Source organism: Ctenocephalides felis, unplaced genomic scaffold (assembly GCF_003426905.1).
Source record: "Ctenocephalides felis isolate EL2017-DRISC unplaced genomic scaffold, ASM342690v1 CF-g0.4_SCAFFOLD_01604, whole genome shotgun sequence".
Lineage (NCBI taxonomy): Eukaryota > Metazoa > Arthropoda > Insecta > Siphonaptera > Pulicidae > Ctenocephalides > Ctenocephalides felis.
This window is the reverse complement of record NW_020537758.1, coordinates 12,144,212-12,162,640: the sequence shown is the minus strand read 5'-3', so window position 1 is coordinate 12,162,640 and position 18,429 is coordinate 12,144,212. Positions and strand designations below refer to the sequence as shown.

General features: G+C 30.2%; 1 protein-coding gene and 1 pseudogene across 1 annotated transcript in view; both read left to right on the top strand.

Annotated features, from left to right (window-relative positions):
• The first annotated feature begins 564 nt into the window (after nt 1–564).
• On the top strand, nt 565–4,543 carry LOC113373372 (annotated as a pseudogene).
• A 505-nt stretch (nt 4,544–5,048) lies between these two features.
• The window catches only part of LOC113372374 (serine/threonine-protein phosphatase 2A 56 kDa regulatory subunit gamma isoform), a 57,048-nt gene continuing 43,667 nt past the window's right edge, over nt 5,049–18,429 (top strand). Inside the window, exons 1-2 of the mRNA XM_026612695.1 lie at nt 5,049–5,112; nt 5,313–5,366. Of these exons, the coding sequence (XP_026468480.1) occupies nt 5,095–5,112; nt 5,313–5,366 (72 nt within the window). The 5' untranslated portion in view covers nt 5,049–5,094. The remainder of the gene's footprint in view (nt 5,113–5,312; nt 5,367–18,429) is intronic.

The window sequence follows — 18,429 nt, the reverse complement described above, 5'->3', positions numbered from 1 at the left end:
ATGGTAAAAATTAGCAATACATTACTAGATACCAAAATCAATATAGACTGAAAAATTAAATTTAGAATAGGTTCTAAATTCATATATTTAGTACTGTGCTTTCTAGCAATAATTATTAATAATCCTGTAAGTATTCTTGTTGAAAATATTTAGTATAAAAATTAGATACTCAATTTTTTATGAAATGTTAGACAATATATATATTTCAGTTATAAAATAAATAATTTACATTAAATTCATATTTTTTATTTAAAAATCTCTCCAACGCTTGGGTTTTTGTACATGGACCAAAAAATCAATAAATGCGCCCACAACATAACCTTTGCGAATTATCTGACATTGTGTGTACAGAGAATGTAAATAAAGCTTAAAATATTAATTTTAGAACGTTTTCTTTATTAAACTTAAAGTTTTTGTTATCATGTGTTCGTAAATTTTCAAAGTTTAGCATTCCAATTAGAATCTAACGCGATTCCATGTTGAATCCAATGTGTCGCATTGAATCCAACTGGTTTAAAATAACTAAATAATGATAATATAAATATAAATAATAATATTTTTACAATGAAGAGGCAAAATGTGCGTACTTTATCTTTAGTTGTATGCACTTTTACTTACCTTTTAATTGGGGCTGCAGTTTTTGATGCACTCGAATCGGATACGGAAAGGAGGCGTTGGGACTTTTTAAAAGGTCAGTGTTTAAAAATATAGTGGTACCCCGATTTACGAGTGTTTTGAGATACGAGTCGGGAAAGGAGCAATTTGTTGCTTTGGCATACGAGCAAAATTTGAGATACGAGCTTTGAGCGAGTAAGAATTTTCTAAAAAAATGTTGAAGGCAAAATGTAAATATGAAAAATTTAGTCAGTTGTAAATGAAATTATCATATTTAGAAATTTACTCACGCGAATATACCGAGAATTATTATACTTTAACCCTTTCCACTCGGATGCCGCCGAGTGGAATGGTTTAATAGTGATTGTACAGTTATATGTTAAGGGGGTATTCTAGTGTAGAAATTCAAAAAATCGTTTTTTTTTTAATTTCATATTTTCAAAATTTAACTATCTAAGAATATGGGTACGAGAAGGTTTTTGAAAATTTGAATTATTTTCAAAGATATAGGTATTTTGCTGACTAGGCGGTCTCCATACTGGTTTGGATTCACGCAAAACTTTAAATGCGTTTTTCTCAGAACAGACTTTTTCAGTATTGTTGACACGATTTCTCGAGTTTTAATCGACCGATTTGCTTGAAATGTTCAGAGAGTCTTGTTTATAGACCTATCTATAGCCCGAACTAGGATTATCCCAAAATTCCAATTTTTACTATTTTTAAAAAATTTGAGAAACTCAAAAAAACAGTAAAAAAAACACTTTTTTTTAAACAGTCGCCAATTTGTAAAAAAAAAATTTTTTACTCATTGCTAGTTCGGGCGATTGCGACATCATTGTAGATCAATATTTTTTTTTATTTTTTGCATTTTCGATGGCTAGGAGGGCTGAAATCATGTCAAGACTGAGGTGCTAATTTTTTGAGACCACCGACTTCATCAGCTGCCAGTTTCTATTATTTTCAACTTTTTTATTTTTTGTATTTGTTTTGTATTTTAATAATATTAATAAACAAGTGGTAAAAAAATGGATAGTAAAAACTTTCATTGCTTTCTTTTACGACACTTTAAAAATGACCTAAAATTCTTCGCTCTACACTAGAATACCCCCTTAAAGTTCGTGTATTTTGCTTTTATAATATTCAAAATACTTAACAAAATTCGAACGCCTTTACATTAAAAAAAAAAAATGCTTTGAGATACGAGCGATTCGACATAGGAGCGTAGTTATTTTATCTCGTATGTCGGAGTACCACATAGCATATAATATATATTTTCCTCTTATTTCTGTTCCTATTTATTTTAATTATAAATATTCTGCAGATGTGCGAGACAAAATGATTCACAAGTACAATATCACAGAAGAAGATTATCGTATGATAGAAATTGTAATAATAGAAAATAAACCGCATAAAGCAGGACCGCAATGGAAATTTGCTGGGGCCTTTTATTTTGCCACAGTAGTCTTAGCCATGATAGGCTATGGTCATTCGACACCAGTAACGATAGGCGGAAAAGCGTTCTGTATGGCCTATGCGATGGTAATAGAAAATAGATATAAATACTATTCTAAAAAATTATATGTTAATATTATTATAAATTATATCAATTACTGATCTTTTCCTATCCAAGGTGGGAATTCCTTTAGGCCTGGTGATGTTCCAAAGTATTGGTGAACGTCTTAACAAAGTGGCTTCTGTAGTCATCAAAAGAGCCAAACGTTATTTAAGATGCTCCCGAACTGAGGCTACAGAAATGAATCTGATGCTTGCAACTGGTATGTTATCATCAGTTATTATTACAACTGGAGCAGCAGTTTTTTTCAAGATATGAAGGTTGGAGCTATTTTGATAGCTTTTACTACTGCTTTGTAACGTTAACCACAATTGGCTTTGGAGATTATGTTGCACTTCAGGTAATAATAAAAAATGAATTTTAATAATAAATGATTTTTGGCAATATTATTTGATCTATTTTTAGAATGACCAAGCGTTAACAAAGAAACCTGGATATGTTGCTCTAAGTTTGGTCTTCATTCTCTTCGGCTTGGCAGTGGTTGCTGCGAGCATAAATTTGCTGGTGTTGAGATTCATGACCATGTAATTTAATAAACATATTTATTCAGTATTAAAAACCTTTATTAAATAATTAAATGCGTTTTAGGAATGCTGAAGACGGTTTGCGGGAAGACAACGAGTTACAAGCTGCTTCTCGACACGTTTTATCATTGGAAAGTGGTGAATATGTAGGAGTTAATGGAAAATTGCTTGCAGGTAAGAGTTTTATATATTTATTTATTCATTTTAAATATATAGCCCACAGATTTCTTCCAAAAGGACTCAAAAATACAATTATTTTAGATAATTCATTATTGTTTTCATAACAATTAAAATATATACAAAATTACAATATATTAGTTATGAACATAAAATGCTTAACATAAAATTACATATAATGCAGAATGTAACAATATTATTTTTAAACAGAATAAGATAAAATAATTTGAAGAGTAATCTGATGCGATAGAGATATTTGAAAAGAAAATATAAAGGTTAACTTGTGCAGATGGAGATTATTTGATTAGGTAAAGTGTTGTGAATATCTATTTCATTATTAATTAAGTTAAAGTTAGAGGACATAATTAAAACAGGCTAATTTAAAAGAGAATTAGATTTAGGAGTAGGATAATTGAAAAATAATTGTGAACGCGTAGATAGTCTTGGAACATTAAAGGATAGCTGATTAAGAATATGAGGACAGTCTATATAATTATTGCAAAGTTTAAATAAGAACATAATTGTACAGATAAATCGACGTGAGGCAAAACAAGGAATACCAAATTCTTCTAGTAAAGTGTTGTGGTCAAAGCCACGTTCAGGGTAAATTTTATATGTTTTATAATAAAGATATTTCAGAAATTTTTGCCGAACCTTCTCTATCGCATCAGAATTGTTGATTTGATGAAGATACCAAATAATCGAACCATATTCTAATTTTGAACGTACAATAGAATAGTACATGCAAAAAAGTACTGAATTGTTTACAATTTCTCAGTATCAAACCTAAAGATTTATGTGCTCTAATACAAATATCAGTTATATGTTTCGTGAAAAACAAACCGGAATCAAATAGGACTCCTAAATCTGAAATTTTATTACATCTATCAATGCTGGTGTTAGAAATTTTATAATCAAAATGTATTGGAACGCGCTTATGTGAATAACTAAGAATCTTGCACTTTGATATATATATATATATATATATATATATATATATATATAATATATATATATATATATATATATATATATATATATATATATATTTAAATGTAATTTGTTAAAGACACACCAAGAGTGGAAAGAGTCAAGTTGAGACTGTAAGAATAAGCAGTCATCAATAGAATTTTGAGATATATTTTGAGATCATCTGCAAATAATAAACGTGGACAACTAATAATATCAGATATGTCATTAATAAAAATAATAACTAGTAGTTGACCAAGAATGGATCCCTGAGGAACACCAGAACTGATATTTTCAATGTTACTCAAGAATCCATTGAGATAGACAAACTGTTTACTGATATATTACAATTTGTAGCATTGTTAGTATCATATTATACTAAAATATTTTTTTCTCAGGTCATCCCAGAGCTGATGCCGATGCAGCCCATGTAGATCAAGACAGTGTCTGTTCCTGCACTTGTCTCGGTGGATCAAGTATCACTGGTCACAGACGCCAGGATTCCTTCTTAAATCCTGCACCGCCTCCAGCAGATTTAATTCCTGCTCCAGGAGTTGATGCCAGCGATTTACTGCTTCTGGAGTCTGCTTGTAATATTGGAGCAGGTTCTCAAGGCGCTGATTTTCTTATAGAGCCACCTGAAATATTTACATACGGTTTTCGGAGGAAACGTATGTCTATATGAGATAGGAACGAATATTCTAAATTATTTGACTAAAATAATGGTGTATTTTTTTCAAATGTGGTGTGATAACCATGCCAATGGGAATCTTGGATGTTTGAATGCTTTGAAAATTAACTTTACAGTATTGGAATGAATTTATAATAATACAATTTAAATTTAAAAAAAATCTTAGTGAATTCGGACTAATTCATATATGATGTATTTGTGTAATATTTTTTATATTAATATTAGATAAAATTTAAACAAGATGTTTATACATATGTACTGAATATAAACGTGTAAGTTTCCCATAAAGTCCTGGTGTCTAAATTTACTAATCAATTGGCTACAATATATTCAATATTTTATGCTAATTAATAACGAATACAATATTTGTAATCGTTAGTGCATTTATTTTATTTGCGTCATGTACAATTTGAATTTTAAAATTCGCGCCATTTTTAATTTGAATTCCAGTTGGTAGCGCCGCCATACGTCAACAAAAGTCAGTGTGTTTTTGTAAAAAGTCAAGTGCGGTGATAGTGACAATTCTTGCTTCTTATTTTTTTAACATGCCTAAAAAAGAAAAGGTATGTATCTTTTAAACTAAAGTTTATGTGCAAATAAATCTAAAGTGTTTAAATTTAAATAAACGAATCGTTCTGGAACAGTATATTCATATATCTGTATTAATTGAATATGTAAAGATCGGCTGCCATGTCAGATCCTTTTAACATCAACAAACATGTCAGATTGCAAATGATTGCAGATTCTTTTGTGTTTTTTACAGGATGCACGTAAGGTTGTGAATGATAAGAAGACAAATGGTGAATTGGAAACAGAGGTAAGAATTTCATTTTAGTAGATGTAAATTTAATTTGCGGTAAACGAATTGAACATAACCTCACTAATTGTCAAAATAATTAAACCTCAACATACTTTTTTATTCTCAATCTACCTTGTTTAAAGCTATTACATTAATAATTCTTCACAAATAATTGCTATATATTTGACATACAGCATAATATTTCTCATTTTTACATATTTTATTCATTCTGTTCAAAGTATGTCAATATTCAAATTTTGAATAATGAAAGTTTTTTTTGTCATTTACTATTCATGTTTAGTGTTAAATACAATTTTAATGAGGTTTAGAAATTGTAAATTTGAAATTGAGATAGATAAATTATGTAAGACAGTTTATCAAAATTATCACCTGTGTATGTTTGTGTTCAATTTGTTTAGATTTGTTGATATATATATATATATATATATATATATATATATATATATATATAAGGAAGTCAATATCATTTCTTATATATTAATTGTGTAAATATATTCATTATCTAAATTGCCGTCTGAAACAAAAACTTCTTTGTTAACATAGTTTTCTTATCTCATACGTAGTCAGATAATTGTTATTAGTTTTTTTATCTATCACAAAGTCATTGTTAAAATATAACAATCTCATTGTTATTTATTTATCCTTAACACTTAAATTTAATTATCAATTGTACAATTTTCATAACATATGAGATTTATGTACACACAGCCATATGTTATAATATGTGATAATTATTTTTTATTAAAGATTCATAATAATCTTTGGACCTGTGGTGCTATATATTTTTGCATTGCATAAATATCCTAAAGAATGATTTTTTCAAATATTTTTTAGATATTTATTTATTTGCTCGATTATATTTGAATCTTATGAATACATTTATTCAGTAAAATCACAGCTATAGATAGTTTTCAAAATAAGAAATATTTTTAATAATTTATAGTCATTTTAATCATTCTTCAAGAATAACAATCCATATCTCGGTTGACCTCTTATTGTATTATTGTCCAGTACAATTGATAGTTGCTTCATATGAGAAATTGTCTTGTGTGAATCGATTTAGAGCTTTCACACACTTGTTTTAAATGTCCCAAAAAATAAAGACTTTCAAGAGATTCAGATTAGTGCACTCAAAAATTTTATATATTTTTACTAGGTGAAACAATAAATTTAAATGTGTACGATTTTTTTCTCTTAAAATCATGTTTATATCTCTTCTCCCAAAAACAATATTTCTTTCCTACTGCGATATGTATTACATGTATGGAATATGCCGTTATGACGAACAGAATTGATACTTTCTTATCTTAACACTTTTATTAATCTATTGTTATGAGAACTTTTATATGATAAGCAATGTACAGCTTCAATTATTCTGTACAAGTAGCTGATACAGCAATATTTTAGTAGTATTTGTACTTTGTTACATTTACATGATCAGATTGAATCATGTGTTTGAAAAACAAATATACATGGACATACCACTTACCCATCGCTATTGTAACTGATATAAACTTGGTTCATTTTTGATTATTTTTTCTTTGCAAACTTTTGTTTTCATTTTTCCTAGCACTGTGCTTCGGCTTTCAGTTCTCGTGTAAATTATCAATCATCTGCATTCTTCTTTTTTCCAATTTTTTTAGTCTTTCTACTTTACCTTCGACGACGTCGTGTAAGAAGCACTCTTTTTGAAGGAATGGGTTCGATCAGTCGCCATTTCTTAGAGTCCATGTCTCTGATCTGTACGGAGCTATGTTCTAGACATAACGCTTTAGAGGCTGTCCATTAATTAAAATTAAACCCACCTCATCCCTCACTAAACATCACAGTACCTAGACAAAATAGTATATTTTAATTATTTTTTTGAAAAATTATTGAATGTGCCAACTTTAAATTTTGGTCACATGTTTGGTAAAGTATAGTGACAATGTGTGTCGAGTTTCATCAAAATCGCAGATCGCATTTTTGAGAACATACCATCTGTTTAAATGTTAGTATTGAGACGGAGCAAGCCACCAATCGACCTCGCATATCTCAGAAACTATTGAGCGACCCAACTTTAAACTTTGGTCACATTTTTGGTAAAGTATAGTGACAATGTGGGTAAAGTTTCATCAAAATCGCAAATCGCATTTTTGAGAAATCACTATGGTGCATCTGTTTAAATCCTCGGTAGGCCAAACGTGCTCCTAACCTAAAACTAGGCTAGTTTCAGGTCAGAGTGCTTTGGTCCGTATTCGCCAATACCGGACTTGTTCAATTGTTGTGCAATCTCGCATATCTCGGAAAGTATCAGATGAACCCTTTCAAAATTTTTGTCACAATTTTGGTAAAGTATAGTGTCAATGTGTGCCAAGTTTCATCAAAATCGCATCATCCATTTTTGAGAACACACCATCTGTTTAATTATTAATATTTTAAATATTAGTATCAACGTCCTTATATAGTAAATGCATATCTATCTTATTGAATATGTTATCAAGTCTATTATTATTTAAAGTTATGTTTAACCTCATGGTAAAGTTAAAGTTTAAACACAACAGACAGTCTTTTGTCCGATTACTCAATCATCATGACAGTAGGCAGGAATTCAGCGCGTTTATCTCATGTTGTTCTGTATGTAAATAAGCATAATATGACGCATGAGGCGCCGCAAAACATTGCCAAACATTTGAAAGGATCTTTGCCACAGATATCTGCAGAGATATTTTAATAATATAAATATTTTTGCGGTAACAGATACATAAATTATATAATTAGTTAGTTTTTAAGTGGTGTATAGCAGAAAACTCTGATTGTTCTACTGTTCTTTAGTAGATTCTGATCTCAACCTAGAACTTTTAAGGACGTATTCTAGACTAGAAGAGTTAAGAGATCGATTTTTTCTATATTTTCAAAGTTTAACTATTCAAAAATATGTGTACAAGAGCATTTTTCAAAATTCAAAATATTTTTGAACCTATAGTTGTTTGACCACGATAATCCTCCTGTTCCTCTGCGAAATGTTAAACGCGCATTTCTCGAAACTATCTTTTTCGCTAGGATTCCCACGATTTCTCAACTTCTACTGGACCGATCTACTTGAAATTTTTACAGAGTCTTCTTTATAGACTTCTCATCAGTATGAACTAGACTCATCCCTAAATTATGATTTTTACTATTTTTTAAAAAATCGAAAATATAAAAAAAATTATTTGTCAGTCACTTGCTGTTTTGTGTTTTTTTTAACTAGTCCATAGTTCTTAAGAATTAATAATTAATTAATAGATTAATAATTCTTTTTTTTTTCAAATTATTCGCAGGTCTAAAATCTGGACTACGATCACGTGATACATTTTCGATACCCTCTATCACCTGCTAGAATTAAGACTTTTTGAATGTTTTAAATTCTTTACTATATTCTTGAAACATTAATTAATGACCAATAGAATGAATAGTAAACATATTGTTTTCACTGCCTTCCAAAAATCCCAAAAAATTCATGACTCTAGATTAGATTCCTTCTTGATTGATGATAGTTATACATACTTAAAATTTTTAGAGTCTTCTTCATAGACTCATCTCCAAATCTCATTCAATCATCATTTAAAAAAAAAAGTTTAAACGACAAATTTTATTTTCAGTCAGTCACTATTTTGTGATCTTGTTTAATTTGTCCGTAGTTCATAAAAATGCGACATTATTCTAGATTAATAATTTTTTTTACTTTAAATTATTTGGAGGACTAAAATCTGAAGCAGGTGACAAATTTTGATACCCTCTATCACCTGAATGTTTTCAATTTTTTCTGTATTTTTGAAACATTAATTAATGACTAATAGAATGCATAGTAAAAATATGGTTTGTTTTGTTTTCACTGCCTTCCAAAAATCACATAAAATTCATGCCTCTAGACTGGAATATCTCTTTAATTCGATTAATGATAGTCTACAACTTAAAGTTAATTCTGTATAGTTGCAATATATTTTGTATTGGTTTATCAATCTTAGCATCATCTAATTTCTGTATATTTGAACATTCTACTATCAGACTTTATCAAACCTTCCAAGATATATTTGGCACTTTCCAAAGAAACCAAAAGTTGAAGAACGTTTTTTTTATCTTTCCTAAACTTTTTCCGCATTGATCAAATTACTGCATTTCAGCCCAGCTTAGTACAATTTAAAGTTAATTAATTAACTTAGCAAAAAAATTTAACAAAGTTGTTGACTGAAACTGCATTTTATTTCCATGGCAGCTTTTTACATTATTTGTACATCTGTTGTTTTTGAAGTGAACCAATTAGCGTTGGTTATATTAAACTGGCGGTAGTAATTAATTTTCGCTTATGCTTCAGAGTGAAATCTCAAAGATTATTTCTTTGGACATCTTGTTTGTTCTTTGTTAGAACCATATGGTCATTATTCTTACAAGACGGATGTTGAATCTTATTTAATGCAACATTTTGAGATGCAAATGAATTGGCCAGATCACATTAATGTCAAAAATATTCATATTTTTTATATAATCACTTAATTATTTATACTGACACTAAGTTGATCAATAAAAGCTGCGGTTCTATTGGCTGTTCAGGAGGTTTGGCCAAATGCCACAAATGTTTACTATATTTAGAACAGTTATTTAATTCCTTTCGCACTCCACAATCATTTGAATTTAGAATTACTAATAGTCCAAGAGCCAGGTGCAAATTTGGTTAATTATTTCTTCTCGATAGATAATTGGCGATACGCATCAGACAACAGTATCATAAAGCCCTATGACCGTCAGCTGCGGCACAGTGGGGGGGATGAGTAATTGGAACCCCCCACGCTTGAAGAAAAAAAAAAAAAATTCACTCATTTCCTCTCGGCTAAAAGTTTATCAAGTTATAGCTAACCCAATACCTCAACCAAAAAAAAAAGTCAGCTGGTTATAACATAGTGCATTGTACGTCAGCTGATGGCTAGATCATGGGAAAAATAATCTTCACTTTCAGTGATATCCTCTCGGTTAAAAATTTACCAGATGATAGCTTATATGTAACAATTGATAAATATATACGTCAGCTGGCTGTATCTCGGTGGAAAAATCGTCAGCTAATACTTTGAAGGTCGTTACGTAGAAGTTAGCCAGAAGCATTTATTGACTATTTAAAGGCATCAGCTGACCAGGTTTCCCTCGACTTATTGCTTGCTGATTTTTTTTATTCATCACAGTATTATATTTGAAATCAACTCACAAATTTTCGTGTGGGAGGAAATGACGCCTCTTTAACACGTTCACTGCGTAAGAATTTTTTCACTACTAGTGCGTATGGCATTACGAGGCCGAAATGTATTCGTTGTTCCGACACTGACGTGTTAATAATTATGTTAGCTAACATGGCTAATATATCAGAAAATATCAACATTCGCATGGAAGTTGGAGTTGGAAAAGCCCAAAGATTTATAAATGTTACTCAATTATACGAATCTTTGGGATCTGATTTGAGCCCAGCACTTCTGGCATTTCACGCATTCACAGGGTGTGATTTTAACCCGGCCGTTTTTCGAAAAGGAAAAAAACGACAATTTTCAATAATGGCTAAATCGAATGTTTTCATCGAGTGTATCATCCAAATGTCAAAATCATAAGAGAATAGAGACAATATTTTTGAGAAAATTCAAGAGTTTGTTTGCCATATGTATGGATTAAATCGTCTGAAAAAGGTCAATGAGGCAAGAGTAGTGTTGTTTGAAAAAACATATAAATTCTTGGATACGGAGACATTCAAGTTACCAAAGAAAGGTATTGATGGCTCTTCTCTACCACCTTGCGAGTCAGAGCTATATCAGCAATTTTTAAGAGCATGCTATATTGCTCAAATTTGGTCAAATGCACACTTGAAGGTTCCAACTTCTGATGATCCGGAAGACTATGGTTGGGAAGAAATTGACAATAAATATGATTTTACCTGGTTCTTTGGAAGTCAGTTACCAACATCGATTGATGAAATAACTATCCAGCCCGAAAAAGGTAACATTTTATTATCATATTAATGATATTATGCTAAAATACGCATTCTAATTTTTTTTTACAGATTATGACAATGAAAATATAACAGCAGACAGCTCTGACAGTGACTCGGACAATGAATCAGAGAGAGATAGTTGTGACTCAAGCCAAAGCGAAGCCGAAAATGATTAAATAACATTGTCATTCGAATTGTAATTTGTCATAATTTTTTTATAATAAATATTTTTTTATCAAGTAACTACTTAATTTATACTAAGCAAATTGATTATTGAAATATTGGAATATATCTAAAATTATATGATTATATACTTATAAGTCTAAAAAATATTGATATGTTTGTTTCATCTCAACACTCATATTGGAGTGCTATGCCGAATAATCAAAGAGACGTCATTTCCTCCCACACGAAAATGTGTGAGCTGATTTTAAATATAATATTGTGATGAATAAAAAAAATCAGCTAGCAATAAGTCGAGGGAAACCTGGTCAGCTGATGCCTTTAAATAGTCAATAAATGCTTCTGGCTAACTTCTACGTAACTACCTTCAAAGTATCAGCTGACAATTTTTCCACCGAGATACAGCCAGCTGACGTATATATTTATCAATTGTTACATATAAGCTCTCATCTGGTAAATTTTTAACCGAGAGGATATCACTGAAAGTGAAGATTTTTTTCCCATGATCTAGCCATCAGCTGACGTACAATGCACTATGTTATAACCAGCTGACTTTTTTTTTGGTTGAGGTATTGGGTTAGCTATAACTTGATAAACTTTTAGCCGAGAAGAAATGAGTGAATTTATTTTTTTTCTTCAAGCGTGGGGGGTTACAACTGCTCATCCCCCCCGCCGAGCCTCAGCTGACATTCACGAGGCTCTATAGTTCGATTTTCTTATGCGTTTTACCAATTATCAATTGAGAGGAACTTGGTCATATAAATCTGTTACTGGCTCTCGGGCTATAAATATATCGATAATAAATAATTACATAACAGATAACCATGTCGGTATTCAAATTTGATGCTAATTAACTCCGCATGTCGAAAAAACAACTAGATAACAAATTAAAAAAACTGATAACTTTCCGTATACTAATAATGAACAAAATGCAAGATTTAGTAGTTTACTCGAATCTGTTTATATTTGAGAAGATATTAACCCGCAAAAATACAGTCCAAGGTTATAGGAAGAACGCCAACTGAAAACGAAATATTTATAGCTGATCTAAATCTCGATATGAAAATATACAAATTTACGTAGGCTGATGACGTTTAGAATTTGGGTTAGTCAAAAGTATTCTTAATATTCTATTATTACGTGCAATTGGTTAAGGTCTGATAAAAATTCCTTTGGGGTGAAAATGGGGTGACGATGTCTAATGGCCTTCTGTACTTAAGTGTTTTACCTGATTCTTGAAGGTATCATCTTATGATTATGTCATTTTTTGCACCCGTCATCTAAAGCTGTAAAATATAATTATTTATTCTTTACTTTTTCGGAGTGATAAAAGCATTGGCCCATGGCAGTCCCTTCTCCTAACTTTAACGTTCGTTAATGATGAAATGAATGACCGCGTTTTATCAAGAGACCAGACAAGTTCATAGTCCATGACGGCGGTACAGATGTTCATTTATTATGGTTAATTGGCCGTCAATTCCATAAACACCCTCCTAACTATTGTATGGGGCTCTAATAAAGTCAAGCAGAAAAATAAAAATTTGGTAATTTTAGAATTCAAAGTATTACTGAGCTTTTATGGACAGTTTTAGCAAATATTGCTGGACAATATTGGTATCGGTTTCTACGAAAAGTATATTAGGTTGGCCACTACGTAAGGGCAGTTTTACTATTAGAGGGTGTTTGACAAAAAATCACGAAATATCAAGTGGGGGAAGGAAGGTGCATAGTAAGATATCACGTGTATTTATTTTTACCTGATTTTTTTTTTTAAAAAAATCAAACATTTGCAAGAATGTCAAAAATTTTACAATTTTTTCTTGTAACTAAAAATACACGTGATTTTTAGTGAAGGAGGGGGGTGGTATTTTTCAATATCATTTTTACAAAATTGTGTTTCAGGTTATTCCATTAATCATCACATATCTTTACTCACTAGGCTAAAATTTTTGGAGCCTGGTTTGAAATTTTTCGCAAATACCATGGTTCTGTTCTTATACCATCTAATTACTTTTAGTCTCAATTTTCCAAATTTTGTTCTAGTGATTTTTTACTTAAGTATGGTAAACGCTCTGGTCGTCCACAGTTAAAGATCTACATTGAACTATTTTCACCAAACGAATATCAATTTTGATGTCAACATTCAACAACTGCAATTGAAAAAATGCTGTCTGGATTGGTGATTTAAGTTATTCCATTGTCGACATCATTGTTCGCCCGTTGTCATTGGTTCTTGGTTGGAAATTTTTCCCAAATCCGAAATTGTCTCAATTTTCCAATTTTCGTTCTAATGATTTTTTTACTTAAGGATGATAAGCGCTCTGGTCGTCTAAGTTGAAGATGTTTAAAAAGGAATTGCCTACATTGAATTATTTTCACCAACCGACTGATCAATTTTGATGTCTTCATTCAACAACTAACAAAACTAAATAATGCAATTGAAAAAAGCTGCCTGGATTGGTGATTCAGGTTATACCATTTGGAACAAATTAGCTCCAATTTAGATTGAGTGATGACTTTTAATACATAAACAAAAAAGATTAAAAAAATATTGATGTCTAATAAAATCATCGTTGAATCACAAAGTATTGAATTTTGATCATATTTGCCTAATTACCGCAATCAAATCATATCAAGACAATAATAAAGGCGTTGTGTAAGCACAACTGTAAACTTGAACAAAGAAATTATATATGGGAAAGTTCTCCACCATTATTGATATCACAAATTTTTGGTCACTCTAATGAAATTATTGGAGTTTATAGATGATTCGCCAAATCCACCAAATAGTCCTCACCTTACACCATCAGATTGTTTTTAGTTGAATCTCAAATTATTGAATTTTAATCAAATTCGCCCAATTACCGCAATCAAATCATATCAAAACAATAAAGGCGTTGTAAGAAGAACCGTAAACTTGAACAAAGAAATTATTTATGGAAAAGCTCTCCACCATTATTGGTATAGTATATCTTGGGCCACTTCAATAAGATTATTGGAGTTTAGTTAGGAATTTTTTTCCAAATCCACTATGGTCCTGACCTTACACCATGTGATTACTTTTAGTTTCAATCTTCACAAAACTCCTTGAATTAAAAAAAAATCAATAATAACGATCAGGGTCCAAATTGTACCTGACTTACTCTCATATAACTCCTTGATATCATGTGTGAAAAATCTGTGTTAACCATATGGATCTCGTGTAACATCTTCAAAATATCTGTCACTAGAATTAAAAACAGTGTCAGTTTTTTATTTTTGCTTCACTTTGCCGACCTTGACGTTCTATGCTCTTCGATTTAATATGTATGCGTTCCCGTACATTTGTTGTAGAGTCCGCGGTGCGTGCTGTGTCCACTGGCGCGCGTCATTGCAACGGGCGAAGGGTACATGGTACATTACATACTACATATATGCGGTCGTGGAAACAGAGCTGGTGAACTTGATCTAATTGAATTTAATTAGTTGGATGAAATCGATTAATAGAGAAAATATTAGTGATCGGGAAATATTAATTTAATAAAGGGTCTGCCATCTAATTTTTTCTTATTGGTAGCAATTTAGATTTTTTTGGCAGTCATTTAAAAGTTAGGCATCCATTTGAATGAAATAATTTTTCATTATTAGCCGGAAGAATTATACTTCAAATAAAAAAAATAAATTTAAGATTGAGAAAATATTCAGTAGTTTTTTATAGCATTTTCAAAAAAAAAGTTATTTGACGGACCCTATATATTGTTAATCTGTTCTTTAACACGTTCGAGGACAGTAAAAGTTTCAGCAAGGTACTCAAATTGCCTATGATTTTATTTTTAAATTGGTTTTGGTATCCGGAATGTGATTAAAAACCGTTTATAAGAATAGTCTGATTATTATATTTTAATCTTTATATATGATGAATGCTATAGCATCCACGTTAAGTATTACGCTTCCATTTTTCGCCCAATCTAATTTATGACTACAGAAAAAGATACGAAAATACTTAAAGTATCAATTAGTCATTGCCTTGACTGTCATCTTATTTTTAAATTGGTTGTGATATCCAATTATTAATCCGATATTAAACACCGTTTATAAGTGTAGTTAGATTATTATATTTTAATCTTTATATACGATGAATGCTATAGCATCCACGTGAAGTATGTGCTTGCCCAAGCTAATTTATGACTACAGGAAAAGATAAGATACTACTAAAATGCCTAAAGAATCGGTTAGTCATTACCTAGACAGTTATAATAATTACGAAAACGTAATGAAGTTATATAAAATTAAATTCATAATAATTGATCAAAATTTTAATGCTATAGCATTCATGTCATTCTACATCACAGTCAGTCATTTCTTTGACGGGTGTAATAATTTCAAAAACGTAAGATTATATATAAAATTAAATTCAAAATAATTGACTAAAATTTGAATGCTATAGCGTTCATGCCATTTGCATCATATTTACGACCACGAAAGTGTTAATCAAAACTAAAATTTGTGAATCTTTAATGCTGTAGTCTTAATTAATAACTTCCCGAAAAACAAGTTTGTTTCTGAAATTTAGAAAAAGTATGTGTTAGAGCCGATTTTTGACTTACCATCGACGATTTTTCAAAAACGATTGGACGATTTAAATCTTTGCGATGTGAAACTAATTGTGAATTTGCACATTTTTTATTGTTTTGTAAGAAATTTGGAAATACTATCTAGATGAAGAATATTTGTTGAGTTTCATCCCTTTTCTTTATTGTACTATCTTTATAAGTCGTTAGAAATGATCTTTCATTAAGTCTTTCTTTGAATTTTTTGTGATACAGTCGGCTTAAAAAAGTCTGTAATGTGTTTTAAAGTATTGATGTGATCCGTGAGCATAGTTTTAAATTGTCTAGGATTTTTGAATTATTTTTGTGTTGTAATCGCGTAATTAAATTCTGACTTGCTTCTCCTATGTAAATTAAATTGTAATTGATGCAGTTTATTTCATAGATAAAATTTCTAAGTCTAGAATTTTTTAATTATTTTTGTGTTGTTGTAATCGCGTAATTAAATTTTGGCTTATTTCCCCTATGTAAATTAAATTACAATCGATGCAGTTTATTTGATAGATCAAATTTCTAGGATACTTCTTTTAAATCTACGATTTTTGAATTATTTTTGTGTTGTTGTAATCGCGTTATTAAATTCTGGTTCGTTTCTCCTATGTAAATTAAATTGCAATCGATGCAATTTATTTGATAGACAAAATTTCTAAGTCGTTCGCAGTTAAAAGGGTTTTTGATTTTGGGAAGAATAGTGCTAGTCGTTGTACTTAGTTAGTTTACTAGACGGAGTCTTTGATTTATAAAAGAGTTTTCCAAGAAAAATACAGTTATTTATTAACAGTTATCGAAGTTTTTTATTAACTTCGATAAGAACTAGTCTTTTGCGTGAGGATCGGTCAAGCCGATTACAAATTTCTTTGTAATAAGTATGAAAAATCAAACGTGTTAAACAAATTCATTTAATTTATACATATACCGATATTACAAGTATGTTTGAAAGACATTAATTGAAAATCGTATGGATTTTTAAGTGTAAATTTTATTTGTGGAATAAACAGTTAAATTTTTACCCAAATAGCTGAATCCTATTGATTTTTCTTAACAAACATATATTTATTTTATTGTATATAAAAAGATGTTTTATATCTATTTATATAAATTATCAACTTATCTAAAATATTATATTTAGATTTTTTTTTTTTTGTATTTTTTAAGTTGTGATTAAAATTATCCTGTTATTTTCTAATAAGATGACTAGAAAAAATCCAATTGGAATCGAATTCATATGAAACGATTTGTTTTTGAAGAATTTTTCTTTCAAGATTTTTAATTATTTTACTTAATAATAATTATTATTATATTAATTTTTATAGGTTTATATGATTATGTATACGTATCGGGAAGTTCATGCAACTTGCCTTAAGGCAAAATGCAACTTATAGCTAGTTAAAATTATTAATGTTTGTATAATAAATAACCTCCAAAGCTTCAAAGCTAAAAATTTGTGCCTCTCGTACAAATTTCACAATTAACCTTTCCACATATCCTTTAATCTTCTTGTTCACGAGGAATCATTCTACTAATTAACATGCTAAATTTACATCGTTTTTTCTTTTTCTTCGTCGATGTCCACTGTCCGCCTAGCCTCGGCCTAGCAGTTCCCCACTAACACCGGCGTCAACCGTTCGCTTCGGCTCTTCCCTAGTTCGACGAGTGAGCCTCGTAGTCCGGCCTGAAAAATATATGTACATCGGACCTCTGCTCGGCCGCATCATGTTCAGTACTAGAACTCCGGCCAGTTTGAATGACACTAGTACAAAAACGTGTTCGAACGCAGTCGGTTGCAAACTAACAACAATTGCGTCGAAGTGATTATTAAAAGAATTATTAAAAGTAAAAAGATGATTATGTGTGTATATTGAATTCTTAAGTTGGTGTGTCGAGAAGTGTTTTAAATACTGTGCATTTTTATATATTTATATATTTAGTGCATATTTGTTTATGTTGTGATAACATGTCGGATTTATAGAGTAATATAAAAACTTTATCTACGGATATTGTAGAGAGTTGTAAAAATTTACATTCTTGGTAGTATGCAATATAGCATAGAACTACTACAGAGATTTCATCTTTGATTTTTTTTTCGTTAGATAAAACAAAATTAGCAGAGCAGAGATAAATAACATAAAAAAATCAACTTTATAATTTGATTACATTATAGTTTGTAAATGATTTTGGGATACATTTTCACTCTCAAAGACAAAACTATCTATTTCTGAATAAATTTATTTTACTAGATAATATGTCGGATTTATAGAGCATTTTAATTTTGTTGTATTATTTAGATTTGCAGATAATT